Consider the following 16,394-nt stretch of genomic DNA (forward strand, 5'->3'; position numbering starts at 1 on the left):
ATTTCTGGACTAGGAGAAAAGCTATTTATTCTCTGCTAAGCAAGTGATTTCAAGACGTAGAGGGAGGCAGTGAAAAGTTGATACAGCTGCTTTTATTGGAGTCAAGACTCCGATACTGCATCCGTTAATGTTGGCTGAGCTCACCACCTAGACTTTGTGTGAACTCTTGGCCTGAGATCCTCTCTCTGCCCATTTCCCCCATTTCTCCCTTTTGGATTTAATCACGGGGGGGGGGGGTGGGGAATAGAGGGAACTGATTGCTTGATCTGATGCCTAGGAATGCAGAATTAGAGAGGAGGATGAAGCTGCTGGGAAACCAAGCCTGGAAAAGATCTTAATGAAACAAAATCATAAAGACAACCTGTCCAGCACTCAGGGGCCCAGAGAACGGATTATTTGCTAGTCCCTTTCAGTTAAATAGTTAACTGAGGATCATCTCGTGATCCTCCTCCTTTTTAGATACAGAGAAGAAATGTCCCCTTTCATGTTCAGTCACATACTGCCTTCACTCGTTTATATTCTGACACTTTTGAAAGATAGCTTGACAGCTACTGCTACGGGTCTGACACTGTGGTAAGGTCTGAGAAGAAGTGGGGGTCATATGGCAGGGTCACCTAACATCAAGATAGTATCAAGAGCAGAGTCATTAGCCGACCCTGATCCCCCTCCCCTCTCCAACCTTTGAGTCTGATAAATCCTGGCTCCTTATCCATGTTGTATAGGAGGAGAGAATCCAGACAAAGTGTGAAAGTGGATCTATATAAAATATTTTTGGTCAAGAAGGCTATAACACAGCGTTCTCGGGATCTTTAAAATTTTTTATATATTAGTTCACGTGAAGCTAAACAAAAACAGGCTCGATAATAAATACGTCATGGTTCCCTGATTTGCCGTACTTTTCTCTTTATCGAGTAAGGACTTGTCAACAAGGAGGCACTGCTGTGTAGCAAGCATACAAATCTCAGTGGCCTACAGTCAGCATTTATTCCTTGCTCATGTAGCTGTAGACCAGTTGCGCTTCACCTGGTTTGGGTTGGACGTGGCTGCTTTGGGTTGGACACGGCTGGTCATGGCTCCAAGCGTTGGGTGTACCTAGGCCTGCTCCTCAGGCTTGTAGCCTTGCTGGACCAGAGGCTATCCCAGGTGAATTGCTCTTGCAAAGACTGTAGGAACCCCAAAGGGCAAACCCAGTCATTCATGCACATTTCAAGCCTCTGTCTACTAATATCCAGTTGGCCAAAGGAAGTCACATGACCAACTTCAAAGCCAAAAAGAGGAAAATATATCTGGTCACTATAGGCTGTGGCAAGGGTGTGGACCTGTAATACTATTGTTACAGGGAGTGAAGAATCGGGACTCCTAATTTGATCTGGCATTAGGGTTTTTTATTGTTAGAATAAAAACCAATGCAGCTATGTGAAAACTATCCTAACCTATGTTCAGAATATTTTCTGATGTGTTGTATGTGTTTGTTTTTCATTCATGGGATAAAAAGCTTCTACGTCTAGTCTCCCTATTTACTTCTGAAGATAATTACTTTAACCACCTTCTCTTAACCCTTAGCATTTATAGGTGCTTTGTAGATTTGGGGCCATAATTATTAGTTTTTCCCAGCACTAATTTTAAGAAGTTTACCTTATTATTCTTCTGTCTTTCAAAACCAGAACAGTTTTACACACTAATAACGAGTATTTGAAATTATTAGCAAATTTGACATTATGATGGTACATCTGTGTGTATTCTTAGATTCAGAGCTAAAGGGCTTTCTAAAAGCTACTGTTCTAGGCCTGAACATATTGTACATCTTTACCTTTACAGAAGGGTCTCACTGTGCATATTGAAAGGGGAACCTAGAAGAACCAGGTGTTTTCTTGGGCAAAACCATCCACCTATCTGTATCCTAAATCAATGTTGCTAAACACGAGTTACTGTTTGGGTAAGACCGTAAATTCCCATTGTTGGTAACGCACTCATGGTTACTCAGCAAAGTTAACAAGAGAACTGTGTGCTAGGCTCTGTGAGAGGACAGAAGTGAAGGTGGAACATATTAAAATGCTCATTTATTCTGGGGCGCGTGGGTGGCTCAGTCGGTTGAACATCCGACTTTGGCACAGGTCATGATCTCACGGTTCGTGAGTTCGAGCCCCGCATCGGCCTCTTGTGCTGACAGTGTGGAGCCTGGAGCCTGCTTCAGATTCTGTGTCTCCCTCTCTCTCTCTGTCTCTCTCTCTCTGCCCCTCCCCAGCTCACACTCTGTCTCTCTTTCTCTCTTAAAAATAAATAAACGTTAAAAAAAAAATTTTGGGGGCGCCTGGGTGGCGCAGTCGGTTAAGCGTCCGACTTCAGCCAGGTCACGATCTCGCGGTCCGTGAGTTCGAGCCCCGCGTCAGGCTCTGGGCTGATGGCTCGGAGCCTGGAGCCTGTTTCCGATTCTGTGTCTCCCTCTCTCTCTGCCCCTCCCCCGTTCATGCTCTGTCTCTCTCTGTCCCAAAAATAAATAAAAACGTTGGAAAAAAAAATACTAAAAAAAAAAATTTTTTTTTTTAAATGTTCATTTATTCTGAAGAAACCAAATTCTCGCGGTACCTGTTCAGGAGCTCATTAGGCAGCTCTGCTTTTCCTGTGATAAAATACCTTTTATCCCTGGCCCGACTCAGAAATGCTTCACTGGAACTTCTTGTGACATTTGTAAAGGAATGAGACACTTGACCAATGTCCGTTTTTTGGTTGTGGATCGAGAAAGGGAGGTGGTGGCCGTTGCCATAGTCACCCTGTAGAGAGGGCCCTAATAGCTCATCGCTCTTTTGGATCCCTGCTTCAACTCTAGGGCCACTTTCCCTGTCAGTGGCTCAAATGTGAGTCAATGGCTCCATTCTTCCAAGATTTAGTAAGCGCCTGCTGTGTGTAAGGCACTCTGCTGGACATCTATCAGAGGACCGCATATTATGCCAGGATTTGATTGTATCTCCCTTGATGTCAGAACAAGGGAGAAGGTCTCAAATGTCAGAGAGGTGGTAGAAATAACAAGAGACTTGTACATTGGCAGGCATTTGTCAAAGCCGTGTCGATTCACTTTTCAAACGATTCTAAAGAGATTCCGTTGCTGTTTGCTCTACATAAAGAGAGAGAGCCCGCGGGCCCCAGAATAAAAAGAGCTGTAAAGTATTAGATCATCAGAAAAAGTTTTCATTGGTACCTCACGCCATGAGAGGAGGAAGTCCATGGTTGTATTTAGATCCATTCTGCTTTGTTCATTGAAACGTTAATATTAAGACAATGTAAGAAACAGGAAAGGGGCGGGATATTTGAAGGCCGCCAGATTTATGGCGTACCCATTGATTAAAGTTTCAAAATTGGAGTCTGGTATTTCCATGTATATCAGCATCCTCTTTTGTGCCTGTTTTCCAATCAGCCGTAATAACTGTATCTCACATTTAAACGATAAAAGCATCTTTGCGGTAACATGTTGCAGCTAACAACGTGCCTCTTTTCAAAGGTTGCATGTTTCTTTATCAAGAATATGAAATTTCAAGATTTGTGCAATGAAAAAGCAGAGGTACCAAAGGAAATTTTTAGTGTTTGTTTTGTTTTTTGACCTTAGGATTTTGGTCATTGAACCGCGTAACTTTATTTTTCATGACCCATGAACACTGGACTTGTTTAGATTCTCTCAGAGGATGCAAGTTTGTGATACATTTTGTCCCAGCCCAGCAGTGCATCGTGTCCAGGACCACTTCCCCGGCCCCCTGGAGTGACCGAGTCCAAATGACCCAGAGCAGCATTGTGGACAGGGAGAACCACGAGTCTCTAATTTACCCGTCTTTTCAAGGAAGTTTCTGTGGTCACAACAGAAACCCTCAACCTAGCATTAACCAGGAAAGAATTATTATTTGGACCCAGAGTAATCACACATGGAAGCTGGACCTGAGAAATGCCAGGAGCCAGAGGCTAGAAAGTTACCAGGATCTGAAGCAGCTTTCAAGGGCTCCCCAGGAATCAGAGGAAGCTGATGGGGAGCTTGGAGTACAGTAAAGAGCAGTTGAGAAAATGGGACGACCCTGGATGGTGCTGATGGTGCTGATGAGCTGTCAATAACTGTCATCTGTTGGTGCTTAATATTGCCTGGCACTGTGCTGAATGTTTTCAGCATCACCCAATTTTTCTTCATGACAGTTCACGAGGCAGGAAGTCTTAGTCCCATTTAAAAGACAAGCACACCAACACTTGGGTAAATAACTTGACCAAAGGGATGGAGGGAAGATTTCAACCATGCCCATCCCTCCCCAGAGACAGCAGGCTGATCTCCACATCCTACCGCCTCTGCTATCAACCAGCTTCCATTTCTGTCTAGAACATGACCTCTTAAACAGTACATAGGCAAAGAAAGCTATAGTTAGAATAGCTAAGTGATGGGGAGAGCACAAATGTCCATCAACTGATGAATGGATAAAGAAGATGCGGCATATATACAATGGAATATTAGCCATTAAAAGAATGAAATCTTGCCATTTGCAACGTGGATGGAGCGAGAATGTATTATGCTAAGCAAAATAAGTCAGAGAAAGACAGATACCATATGATTTTATTCATAGGTGGAATTTAAGAAGCAAAAGAGCTGAACATATGGGTGGGGGAGAGAAGAAGGGAAACAAAACACAAGAGACTCTTAATGATAGAGAATAAACTATGGGTTGATGGAGGGAGGTGGGTGGGAGTTGGGCTAGATGGCTGATGGGTATTAAAGGAGCGAACTTTTTTTTTAAGTTTATTTATTTATTTATTTTGAGGTGGGGGGGGAGCGAATGAATCCCAAGCAGGCTCTGCAGACAGTGCAGAGCCCAATGAGGGACTTGAACTCACAAACCTTGAGATCATGACCTAAGCCAAAGTCAGACACTTAACCTACTGAGTCACCCAGGTGCCCCCCTGGAGGGCACTTGTGATGAGCACCGGGTGTTGTATGTAAGTTGATCCATCACTGGATTCTGCTCCTGAAACCAATATTGCACTGTATGTTAACTAAAATTTAAATTAAAAACGAATGAATGAATGAATGAATGAATGAAAGAAAGATGCTTTCAAAAAACAAAAGGTATCATTTGGATTTAAAACAAGAATTTAAAATGTTTCAGGGTGCCTGGGTGGCTCAATCAGTTAAGTGTCTGACTCTTGATTTTGGCTCAGGTCATGATCTCCCAGTTCGTGAGATCGAACCCTGTCATGGCACTCTGTACTGACAGTGTGGAACCTGCTTCGGATTCTCTCTCTCTCTGTCCCTGCCCTGGTCACTCACTCACTCACTTGCTCACTCTGTCTCTCTCAAAAATAAATAAATTTAAAAAAATGTTTCATCACGTGCCAATAATAAGAAAGCAAACTGAACTTTGGTGTCACCAAGGTGCCTGGATACGAGATGGTCAGAGCCCGTGGGGGCCCTAGCTGGGAAGCAGCGAGCCCTGACTCAGTGTGGGGGGGGGGGTGTCTCTAAATGTTGGAGAGACAAGTTATGCTTTTTGTGACCGAAACGTGTTTCTTTCCTCTTGCTAAAAGTTTACCTCTAATATTGTTAACGCTTGTTTTCATCACAAGCACAAGGCTGCATTTTTTAGTAAAAATATGCTCATGTCTGTCATATCATATTTTTTTCTTGGCATATAGTCTTCCGCATCTGTAGAAATTAAATCTTAGAAAGTGATGTGGCCCAAATTGAAGAAATGCTGGGCTTGGAGCAAACCAGTTCAACTCCTGGGCCTCAGTTTCCTTACTGGCTAAACAAAGTGTGTAGGCTTATTCTAAGGCTGTGGTAATCAAGACAGTATGGTGATAAGTCAGTGGAACAGAGTAGAGTCCAGAAGTAGACTCACATATATGTGACACCTAATTTTCAGCAAAGGTTCAGAGGCAATTCAGCAAAGAGAAGATGGCTTTTTAACAAGTAGCACAGAAATGTTGAATTTCCATGTGCAAAAATTTCCAGATACCTGGCATCATATATACGAATTAACTCCAAGGGCATTGAAACAGGCCTAAATATAAAGTTAAATCTGTAAAACTTCTAGATGTGAACAGAAAGTCTTCATAACCCCAAGTGAAGGAACGATTTCTCGGATGCAATACGATAGGCATCATCCGTCAAAGAAAAATTTAACACTTTGGACTTCATCGAGATGAAAAAAATATCTTTTCTCTTTAACAGACAGTATTGAGGGAAGAAAAGTCCAGGCACAGATTGGGAGAAAATACTCATAAACCATACATCTGAAAAGGTCTGCATCCAGAACAGATAAAGAACTTCTATAACTTAATAAGAAAACAACCCAGTTAAAAAAAATCCAAATGATTTGAACATCTTTAACAAAGATAAATGCATAAAAAGGATGCCCACGATCATTGGTTATTAGAAGCTCAAATTAGTACAGTCACAATGAGATAGCACTACACTTACTTGAATGGCCAGAATGCAAAAAGACCCTACTGAGTGTTGTGAGGGTGGGAAGCAATTGGAAGGCTCATATTCTGCCTCTGGGGATGCATGTTACATGGTCACAGCCATTGACTACAACACTGGGGCAGGTTCTTGAAAAGGTAAACATATACCTACCATGGGATTCAGCCATTCCCGTCCTAGGTATTTACCCAAGAGAAGTGAAAGCACATGTCCATCCATACAAAGTCTTGTACAAGAGTGTTCATAGGAGCTTTATTGGTCATAGCTGAAAACTGTCCATCAGAAGGTGGATAGATAAGTAAACTGTGGTATATCCATATGGTGGGATACTGCTCTACAATAAAAAGGCATGAATTATTGATACACTAGTAAATGAAACAACCAGGATGAATCTCGAAGTAACTAGTCTGAATTAAAGAAGCAATACAGGGGCGCCTGGGTGGCGCAGTTGGTTAAGCGTCCGACTTCAGCCAGGTCACGATCTCGCGGTCTGTGAGTTCGAGCCCCGTGTCAGGCTCTGGGCTGATGGCTCAGAGCCTGGAGCCTGTTTCCGATTCTGTGTCTCCCTCTCTCTCTGCCCCTCCCCCGTTCATGCTCTGTCTCTCTCTCTGTCCCAAAAATAAATAAACGTTGAAAAAAAAATTAAAAAAAAAATTAAGAAGCAATACAAAAAGAGTCAGGCTGGATGATTCCATTTGTCTAAAAATTTTTTTTTAATTTTTTTTTTAACGTTTATTTATTTTTGAGACAGAGACAGAGCATGAACGGGGGAGGGTCAGAGAGAGAGGGAGACACAGAATCTGAAACAGGCTCCAGGCTCCGAGCGGTCAGCACAGAGCCCGATGCGGGGCTCGAACTCACGGACCGCGATATCATGACCTGAGCTGAAGTTGGCTGCTCAACCAACTGAACCACCCAGGTGCCCCTGTCTAAAAATTTTTAAATGCACACTTGTCTATTGTTACAGAAAGCAAATCGTTCCTTACCTTGGAAGGGAGCAGGTGGTACAGGGAAGGGCAGGAAGGAAGGATTCAAAAGGGCACCAGGAACCTTGGGAAGGGTGGTGGCATTGTGCGTTGTATTGATTTTAGTGATGGTTTCACGGGTGCATAAATGTGTCAAAAGTTATCAAATAATGCACTTTGAATATGCACAGTTTATTGGAAGCCACTTACACATCAATAAAGCTATTTAGAATAAAGTGGGTACAACAGTCACACTGAAACCTGAATGCGAACGCCAACAGAAGTAGGGTCTGTTCTGTTTAGAAGCCGGCAGGAATTTTTATTGTTTTCTACAGAGTGCCAGAACTTGTTTGACTCCCTTCCATATTGCTGTGTGCCGTGCAGCGTGTGTTTCTTTTAGCTGAAATAATTAAAAGGTCCTTTGACTTTTGGGAATGATGTATTTCTCCTTTTTAAAAAATGCTGTATGGAGGCACAGTACAAAGACAGGCAAGTGTGGACCTGACTTACGAGCTGTGTTTGCTCACGGGATGGTTTTTGGCCCTCTTGTCTGCATGTCCTAAAAACAGAAACCAAAGAGGCCTGGGTGCTCGGAGGACAAGTTCCACTGACTCTAAGATGAGCCCCCCGCCCCCAGGCCTGTCTTCCGTCTTTCAAAAGCCCTGTCACCTGCTGCTGCCGTATATAGAGGAGCAGCATGAAACACACATGTGTTTTAACACCTGAAAAGCCTTCAGGTAGGAGTCAGGTAGGGGGTTTGGTTTTGTGTTCTTCCTAGTACCTTCTACTCATCTGTAGTGACAGCAGGGGTGGTTGCCTGGATTTTAAAGGAGGTGACCAGGTAGGTGGGTAGGTGGTGTTTTCCAGGTGGGTGTTGGAAACATTCTGTATCTTGCTTCCGTTGGTGGTTTCAAGGGAGTAGACATCTGTTAAAACTCACCAGATTTTATGTGTTTTTTTTTTAATGTGTAGTTTATTCTCTATAAACTACTCAATAAGGTTGTTATTTTAGAAACTGCATACCTTTTTCTGCCTTCAGCTCTCAGCTGTAGAAAATCGTGGCCCTGCACACACACACACATCCTGGTCATGTCTTCATAAAATAATCATATCATTGCCTCCCTGAGTAATTTCTTCTCAGGAAGAAATAAAACTTTGTAGCTGCTATTTCAACCATCGCCTATAGATTGGTTTTTATTGTTAAACTTGGGTACTGTTTCTTTACATCTGTGTTTGTAAGGGCAAAGTCAAGGTGGAATGGAGGCAGTTTGTTTTAGCTAGTGAGCTGTAAAACAAAGTATGATTACTAGTCTGTCAAACGTGATAGCCCTGGGGCAGGACAGGGGCCAAGGTGGTGTTCATCCTGGAATGTCTCAAGCACAGTGATGCCGTATAATAAATACTTGTTTACTTGTCACTTGACTGAATTGACGCTTTCCCCCCTTTTTAGTTCCAAATCACCCCCATTAGACAACCTCTCTACTCCCTGATCCCCCAAACAGCACACAGGATATATTAGCCAGCTGGGAAAGATGTCTTCACAGTCCATTAGCATCCCTTCTCTCTGTGCTCAGAAAAGTTGTCTCTGGTTCCTTGGAATGTAGGTGAGCTCATAGATGCGGGGTACCCAGCACCCAAGCTTGTCTAGACCAGGCATACTGTAGTCCCTCTTCTTCTTATCCCTTGCATATAATCATCAGCTGGTTCCAGATTATTCACTAGAAGCCCAAATCTTTCCCAGATTTGATCTTCCTGCAGCGAAAGAGTGACTCATTCATTCACCTGTAGGTGCGTGAATTTCCTGAAGGGAGCGGAATCAAAGGGTTTCAGCTTCTCGGTTATTAAGATCCTTTTTGGACTAATTGAATTGAGTTCACAGTAGAAGTGAATGCATTATTTAGTCCTGGCCTGCATCTGCAGAAGCCCTCCGTGTGACAGAAACATTAATCCTGAGCTCAGAGTCAAGCCCCATCAGTTCTGCCCTGTTAGACAGGTACACTTTGTCCTCTCAAGCTTGATCAATTATTGACTCCACAGATGACTCTGCTCAATAAACAAACTAATTGGCTTGCTCTTAAGAAATTTACAGGTGCTTAAAATGCACCAATAGGATAGCGATCACTGCCCTAGGAAATAAAACTTACTGTGTTGGTAATTTAATTTCGTTGGGGGATCCAGGCCAGACTGAGAAAGCTGATCACTTTGGCTCCCATGATCCCCATTAAAAAGAACCCCAAAGAACCCCAAAGAACCAATTTTTGTAAACTTACTCCCTGAATCTCTGCCCTAACCTATAAAAGCAGTCATGAATATAAATTATAATACATTTTACATCTTAAAATTTTATTTGAATGTGTACTTCCTTTGGGCAGAATTCTTATCTGTTCATTTAGAAGTCATACACAGGGGCACCTTGGGTGGCTCAGTCGGTTAAGCATTAGACTTCGGCTCAGGTCATGATCTCATGGTTTGTGAGTTTGAGCCCCACCTTGGGGTCTGTGCTGACAGTTCAGAGCCTGGAGCCTGCTTCGGATTCTGTGTCTCCCTCCCTCTCTGCCCCTCCCCAGCTCGTGCTCTGTCTCTCTCTCTCTCTCAAGAGTAAATAAACATTAAAAAAATTGTTTTAAATAAAAGTGTCATGCACATTTTCTACTCTGAGTGAACGTTACTTTAAAAAGAATAGTTATTTTAAAACATGTCATTCAATTCAGGCATATTTGATAAGTGGAGAGTCTGGTACTCGTAATTAGTCGACATCTAAATATCTGGTGAATAAAATACTCATTAAATTTTGACAGTTACTCAAAACATGTCAAAGTCAAGGAAGTGCTGGGACCTGCCTTCAGTGATAGTGAAGGGACACGACAGGACACAGGTTGGCTGTGTCAGTTGGCTTTCTTGGTGGTGGTTGGGAAGGGACCTGGGGGCCCAGGGATGGGGTAGCAAGCAGGGGGCGGTTTGTGTGGGGACCCGATGAGCGGGGGGGGGGGGTGGGTGGGGGGAGATTGAGGCTGGATGCTGCAGGACAGGGGACTGCCTTTTGACCTTTCCTGTCTGGCTCACTAAGCCCCAGCCTTAGATTACGAAACATGTTCTGGAAATTATTTCCAGAGGGCACACATCCCTTTGGTGACAGCTTATTTCTGGATTCCTGGTGCAAATGCCTGGCCTCTGATGACATTCAGGGGTGTGCTTCTCGGCCCATCATCTGATTAGTCACTGAATGCTAAGGACTCACCCTGCTGGCTGAGGGTCACAGCATGTGAGTGCAGGAGCAAAGAGAATTGTTTATTTCCCCCAGGCTCCTTGTGACAGACCCTGAAGGCAGGACCGCCCCCTTCCTTCAGTGTCCCCCTTTATGGGTGTCCCTGGCCCTGTGGATGTGAAATGCTTGGGCCTTCCCCAGAAAAATGGTCTTTCAGCAGAATTCTTTGAGGCTCCCATGGTGAAATTTCAAGCTTGATGTCTGAAGAGATGATTGCAGTCATGTCTGAGAAATCTTGGAACGCGACCCGAGGCCGTAACAGATTCTTACAAAATAGTCCTCAGTTTTGCTTTGAACAAGGGTGCGTCCATTCCTTCTGGGTTCTGGGGCGAGGTCTGTGGCCCGCCCCCCCCCCCCCCACTGGCCAGTGTGCAGGATGTCAAAGGAGGTCAGAGGTTGCAGCGAGAGGTAGGACAGTCTCTAGCTCACATCCCTGTGCTCACCTTTAAAATGGGTGTAATCACAGAAACCGCTTCCCAGAGTTTTGGGGGAGGCTCGAAGGATCCCGCACGTATAGCATTTAACACAGAACGGCAGGCCTTCTGTTCATCTGAGCTGTCATCGTTAGTGTTCCTGTCACGCTGCTCTGCCCTGAGAAGTGGAAGAGCCCCGATTTGCAGCCATTTGCATGTTCAGAGCAAGACTCCCCCGGGGACCAGGAGGCTCACTAATCCCCCAGCTGCTGAGAGCAGTCAGCTCGCAGACTCCCCGGGGCTGGCGGCTCGGTCCTCAGAGTCGGAGCCAGAGGCCATCTGCTCCGGTTTGGGGGAAGGCGGGTGGCGTGGCACTTAACTTTCCGAATCCTCTCCAAGGCCAGAGGCCGCCAGCTCCGGCATCTTGTTCCGATTTGGGGCCCTGCTCCGACTCTGTGTCTGACCTTGCAGCCTCAGGTTAAGAAGAAGGGGGCAGAGCGGATCCTGTGCTCTCCCCCCGAGAACATCCTTGAATGTACTTGAGAGCTGAACTCCTGTATAGTCTGCGAACATCCTTGACAGCTGAGGACTCCTGTGCTTTATGGGCCCGACACTTGCTCCAGAAGCAGTGGCCCCTGCCTGTAGTCCCAGAGAGCAGTCCCCGGCAGGGGCGTCCCGCTCTCCTTGGCCTTAGTGTGAATGCAAGGAGCTGAAGGCTGCAGCCCCTCTCCTCCTCCCCGCCCCCCACATCCCTGCCTCACACCGTCCTGTCTCTTTAAAGAAATGCAGCCTTTGTTTGATCCGTGGTCCCAACCACCCACCAGGCACAACTCGCTCCCAAGCCCTGCGGGGTAGCTGCTGCTAGATGTTGGGGGCACCCCAGCCCGGCAGCTTCCTGCAGACAGAGGAGGCATTGACCAAATCGGCTCCGAGGCTCAGGGCCTGCGGCTTCAACCAGCCCCCTTAACAGGTACCTGGTCCCGGGCGACTTACGAAACCTCAAAACTTCATTCTTTCGCTGGTAATAGGTGGGAAGTGCTACTTCGTTTGGGGGTCGTGGTGAGGATTAAAGCACATGGAAACCTGCAAGTGCCTGGCCCCTTGGTGAGGCCTCGGAGAGTAAGAATGGGTGTTTAGTTTGTGCGGCTGTGTGAGGCCGGCTGGTCAGTCCCGTTCAGGCTGTACCCGCTCGTCCCAGACAGGCAGAGTGGGATTGGCACGGGGCTGGCCAGAGGAAGCTTAGGGAAGAATCTGGAAGGGCTGTCAGTTGAGATCAGGCCTTTTGCCGTTTTGGACCGTGGTGGCTTGAGGTGCAAAGGAGAGCCCTTTTTCCAACCACGAGTATGCTCTCCCCGGTCTGAGGGTGCATGTCGGGTGCCCCCCAGGCAAATCCACATTTATAAAACATCCTTTAAGGGGCACCTGGGTGGCTCAGTCGGTTGAGTGTCCAACCTCGGCTCAGGTCATGATCTCACGGTTCGTGGGTTCGAGCCCCACGTCGGGCTCTGTGCTGACAGCTCAGAGCCTGGAGCCTGCTTCGGATTGTGTGCCCCTCTCTCTCTGCCCCTCCCCCGCTTGTGCTCTGCTTCTCCCAGTCTCAAAAATAAACAAACATTGAAAAAAAATTGAAACGATAAAATACAAAACATCCTTTTAGTCTGCCAAAATGCTCTCCCGAAACAAGAGGCGGAGATGACTTCAGTCGCCCGTAGTTACAAAACATTCCCACTCTGATTTGTATAAAACACCATTTCAGGCATCCTTTCGTTTGGGGCCTTCAGCGCTGTGCCCAGCTCTCTGGTCTCCTGGCAAACAGCGGGAGCACCCCCGCGACGATCCCAATGTGTTCCATGCAGCGTATCCTGACCTGTGTGTGGAGTGCGTGTGTCCCACTGGGATGAGGGAGTTAATGTTGGACACTGAGGACGTGCAGTGGGACGCATGTGTCCTGAGACCTGGGCGTCCCGGTGGCACCTTGGGAGCAGTGAACTGTGTCCAGGTCCCAGGGCAGAACCAGGTTTGTGATTTCGTGTTTTGCGAGGGGATCTCTCTCGCGCTAATAACCCATATCCTCCTTGTTGCCACTGTGAGTAATCAGATTCTTCACCTTTGAAGATGGGAGAAGTGAGTTTGGGTCCTGTCAACACTGTCCAGCTTCAGGGCATTTTGTGAGAGCTTCTCTCAGGGAAAGAGCCGGTGACTCACTGATTTCAAGGCCGCCTCTGGGAAGAGGGGTGTCTTCCTTCTTGAAAGCTGGCCTGAAAACGCCCCTCCGTCCCAGCGTGTGGATGGTCCATTTCGAGCAAGAGGAGTGAAATGGGTTGGGGGGGGGGGGCGGGGTGGAGAGGTGGGGCCCAAAGGAGAGAGAAGGATTTGTCAAACGCTTGCGGGCTCCTGGGCAATCTGAAATCAGTTAACTCACGGCAGCTAGCACTCCTGTCCACTCCAGCGCGGCGTGCATTCAGCAACCACGCCCCCCGTCTTGTGGCGGGCGCACTCTCTGCCCTTGGCATCACTGAGATCAGGAAAAGCACTCGGATCTTGCAAGGACTGATGCTGACTGTAAATACATTTGTGTATATTCGAGGGAGAGGGGAAGGAAAAGCAATGCAGGTGTTCTGGTTTACATGCTACCTCCTTAGGACCCACCGTCTCACAGCCCCTAACAAAATGGGTCTTCATATGCCCGTGTCTTCACTTGTTGAATATCCAGCTTCTCTGACACCGAGGAAGCTCCATGAAGCAGAGACCATGCCTCCTTATCCACTCCTGTGTACCCCGGGCCCTTAATAAACGCTCAGTAAAAATGCTTGATGAATGAATGAGTGATCCGACTCCCATAAAGAGACCATCATTTCCAGAGGAAGAAAAATGGTACCAGGAGACCTTGCCTTTCGGAAGCCTGGCAGGGCTATTTTACCGGTGTAGCAGTCCCTGGTCCAGGGCACGGTTCTGAGCGGGGGGTTCTCCTCTCAGCAAGTTAGTAAGATGGGGTTTCTGAGTCTCACATGGAAAGTGACTAGTAAAAACCCAAAAGAGGAGAATGGGAGCTGACTGGAATTGAAGTCTGAATGTTGCTCTGAGTACAGAAATGCCCGGGCTACCCCTTCTGATTCATTCACACATTATCACATGATTGCCTTGGCCTTGATAAGGGTGGCTGGAATGAGCAGGGTAATGTCTCCTCTCCGCCCACTCTCTACATCATCGCTCTCCAGCAGGGCTGGGTCAGCATGGAGTGCTATGCACTTCAGATGATAACCTTGGGGCGGGGGGGGGGGGTATCCCTCCACACGGCTTCAAGCCAGTGGCTCTCTCGGCTCTCAGAGTATGTGTAGACAGTGTAGTCCTCACACATAATTCAAGTCTCAGCCGCTCTGAACATACTGTGATGCCCATTTTTTGTTGGTGTTAAAATGTTCCCTATTGTAAATCAGTGGGTGTAGGGAACATAACGTCATTCTTTCTGGCTGCATAGACCTTCTGAAGACCCATGACGGGGAATTTTCTGTCCTGGGAGATGGTGACGTTTCACACAGAAGCCGGAGCTCATTTTCCCAGGCTTCGTTGAAGCTAAGGGGTACCCATGCAACCCAGCTTCACCACATACCTGGACACCATTTTGTTATTTTATTTGTTTAAAGGAGGCTCCCCACCCAGTGTGGAGGCCAAGGCAGGGCTTGAAATCACGACCCTGAGATCAAGACCTGAGATGGGATCAACAGTCAGACGTTTAACTGACTGAGCCACCCAGGCACCCTGTGGACGCCATTTTGAGTTAGAAGCTGGTAATGAAGAAAACAGGCTTAAAGGAATCCATTCTGGTGAGGACGGCAGTCATTATATGCATTCGCCAAGGTTGCAGTGGTGAAGGTTCTAGAGTGCCCAGCATTCTGTGGGCTGCCCGGGTGCTTCCACTGGTATTTCTGATGAAACAGTTCTGTGGTGAGATTTCAGCAGTGTTTGTGACCTGGTTTTCTGGCCCTTCTGGTACTCCCTGAGCTACCCTTTCGCGAATTCCTTTTCTGTTCAGACCAGCCAGAATAAGTCAGTCTTGCCACTAGAAACCTCAGCTGATAATATTGGCCATTCAAGTTCTAAACCCACGTGGCTGTGAAATAGCACCATAACCACTTTGGGCTCTCTGTTGGACTTCTGGTGGTTATCATATCCTGAGCACCAGTCAAGAAATGCTTAGACCTGGAGACATCTAGGTTGGTCTGCCTTTGACTTACTTCCTCCCCACTCGAAATTTTCCATTTGTCCTGGGAGGTGGGGAAGAATGGGGTAGTGATCAAACTCTTGGGTTAAACGGTTAAGAGAATCTTTGACTTCTGGGTTTGTCTTGACAACTGCTGGAGTATGCATTTCAGTCCTTTGCAAATTCCCTTCAACTCTAAAGTCTAGAATCCAGGATGAACGCATCCTCCTAAAAGTTTTTCACCTTTTATAGATCTTTCCAAAGTGCCACATGCAATGAATTCAGGTAGCATATTGTATGAATTCCTGTTTGAGTTTCTGTTGGGATTTGCTATTTATTTTGTGGGGTGAAATAATTCTAAATTATCTATATTCAAAGTTGTCATTGTTTTAAATTTCACCACAGTATTTTCTACACGAGCTCTGTTATATGAGCTAGAAGAGGTTACAAAACAAAGATACTGACAAACACTGAAGGAACCCCTCTTGCTTTCTCAAGGCTGACTTAGACTGTGGTCACTCCAGCCATCTCTTCATGCAGAGGATTCATGCAGTTATCTTCATGTTCAGGTAATTTGCAAAAGTGTCTTGAAAAATATGAAGATCATACAGGTACTCTTTGCAAAATAAATTTAAAAAAAAATTTTTAATGTTTATTCATTTATTGAGAGAGAAAGCATGAGTGAGGGAGGGGCAGAGAGAGAAGGAGACACAGAATCCGAAGCAGGCTCTGGGCTCTGAGCTGTCCACACAGAGCCCAGCACGGGGCCCGAACTCCTGAACTGTGAGATCATGACCTGAGCTGAAGTCAGCTGTTCAACGGACTGAGCCACCCAGGTGGCCCTGCAAAAAATTTTTAAATGGCATCTAGGTAATTGCTTTAGCAATTATCTATTGGCTGCATGGAGACCCAGAATAAGGAAACAAAAGGAAAAAAAAAAAAAAAACTTTTGAACTGAGATAAAGCCTCTGATGTTCTAGAAACTGTGTTACCACCTCGACACCCAAAGACTCCAGTAACAGACTTAGTAACATTCATTGTCATTGGGTTTCTGTTGGGTGTCAGGGGCACCTTGTCTGATCTCCGTGTCTGGCTTCCTGTG

General features: G+C 46.0%; 1 protein-coding gene across 2 annotated transcripts in view; it reads left to right on the top strand.

Annotated features, from left to right (window-relative positions):
- Positions 1 to 16,394, top strand: part of RETREG1 (reticulophagy regulator 1) — a 131,688-nt gene that overhangs the window by 54,983 nt on the left and 60,311 nt on the right. The window contains exon 1 of one of the 2 annotated variants that reach the window (XM_045038641.1): positions 15,812 to 15,861. The exons of the other annotated variant lie outside the window; for it this stretch is intronic. Coding sequence (XP_044894576.1) covers positions 15,827 to 15,861 — 35 coding nt within the window. The 5' untranslated portion in view covers positions 15,812 to 15,826. Of the gene's footprint in view, positions 1 to 15,811; positions 15,862 to 16,394 lie in introns of those variants that run through there. 2 annotated transcript variants of the gene reach the window in all.

This window comes from Felis catus, chromosome A1 (assembly GCF_018350175.1).
Source record: "Felis catus isolate Fca126 chromosome A1, F.catus_Fca126_mat1.0, whole genome shotgun sequence".
Classification (NCBI taxonomy): Eukaryota; Metazoa; Chordata; class Mammalia; order Carnivora; family Felidae; genus Felis; species Felis catus.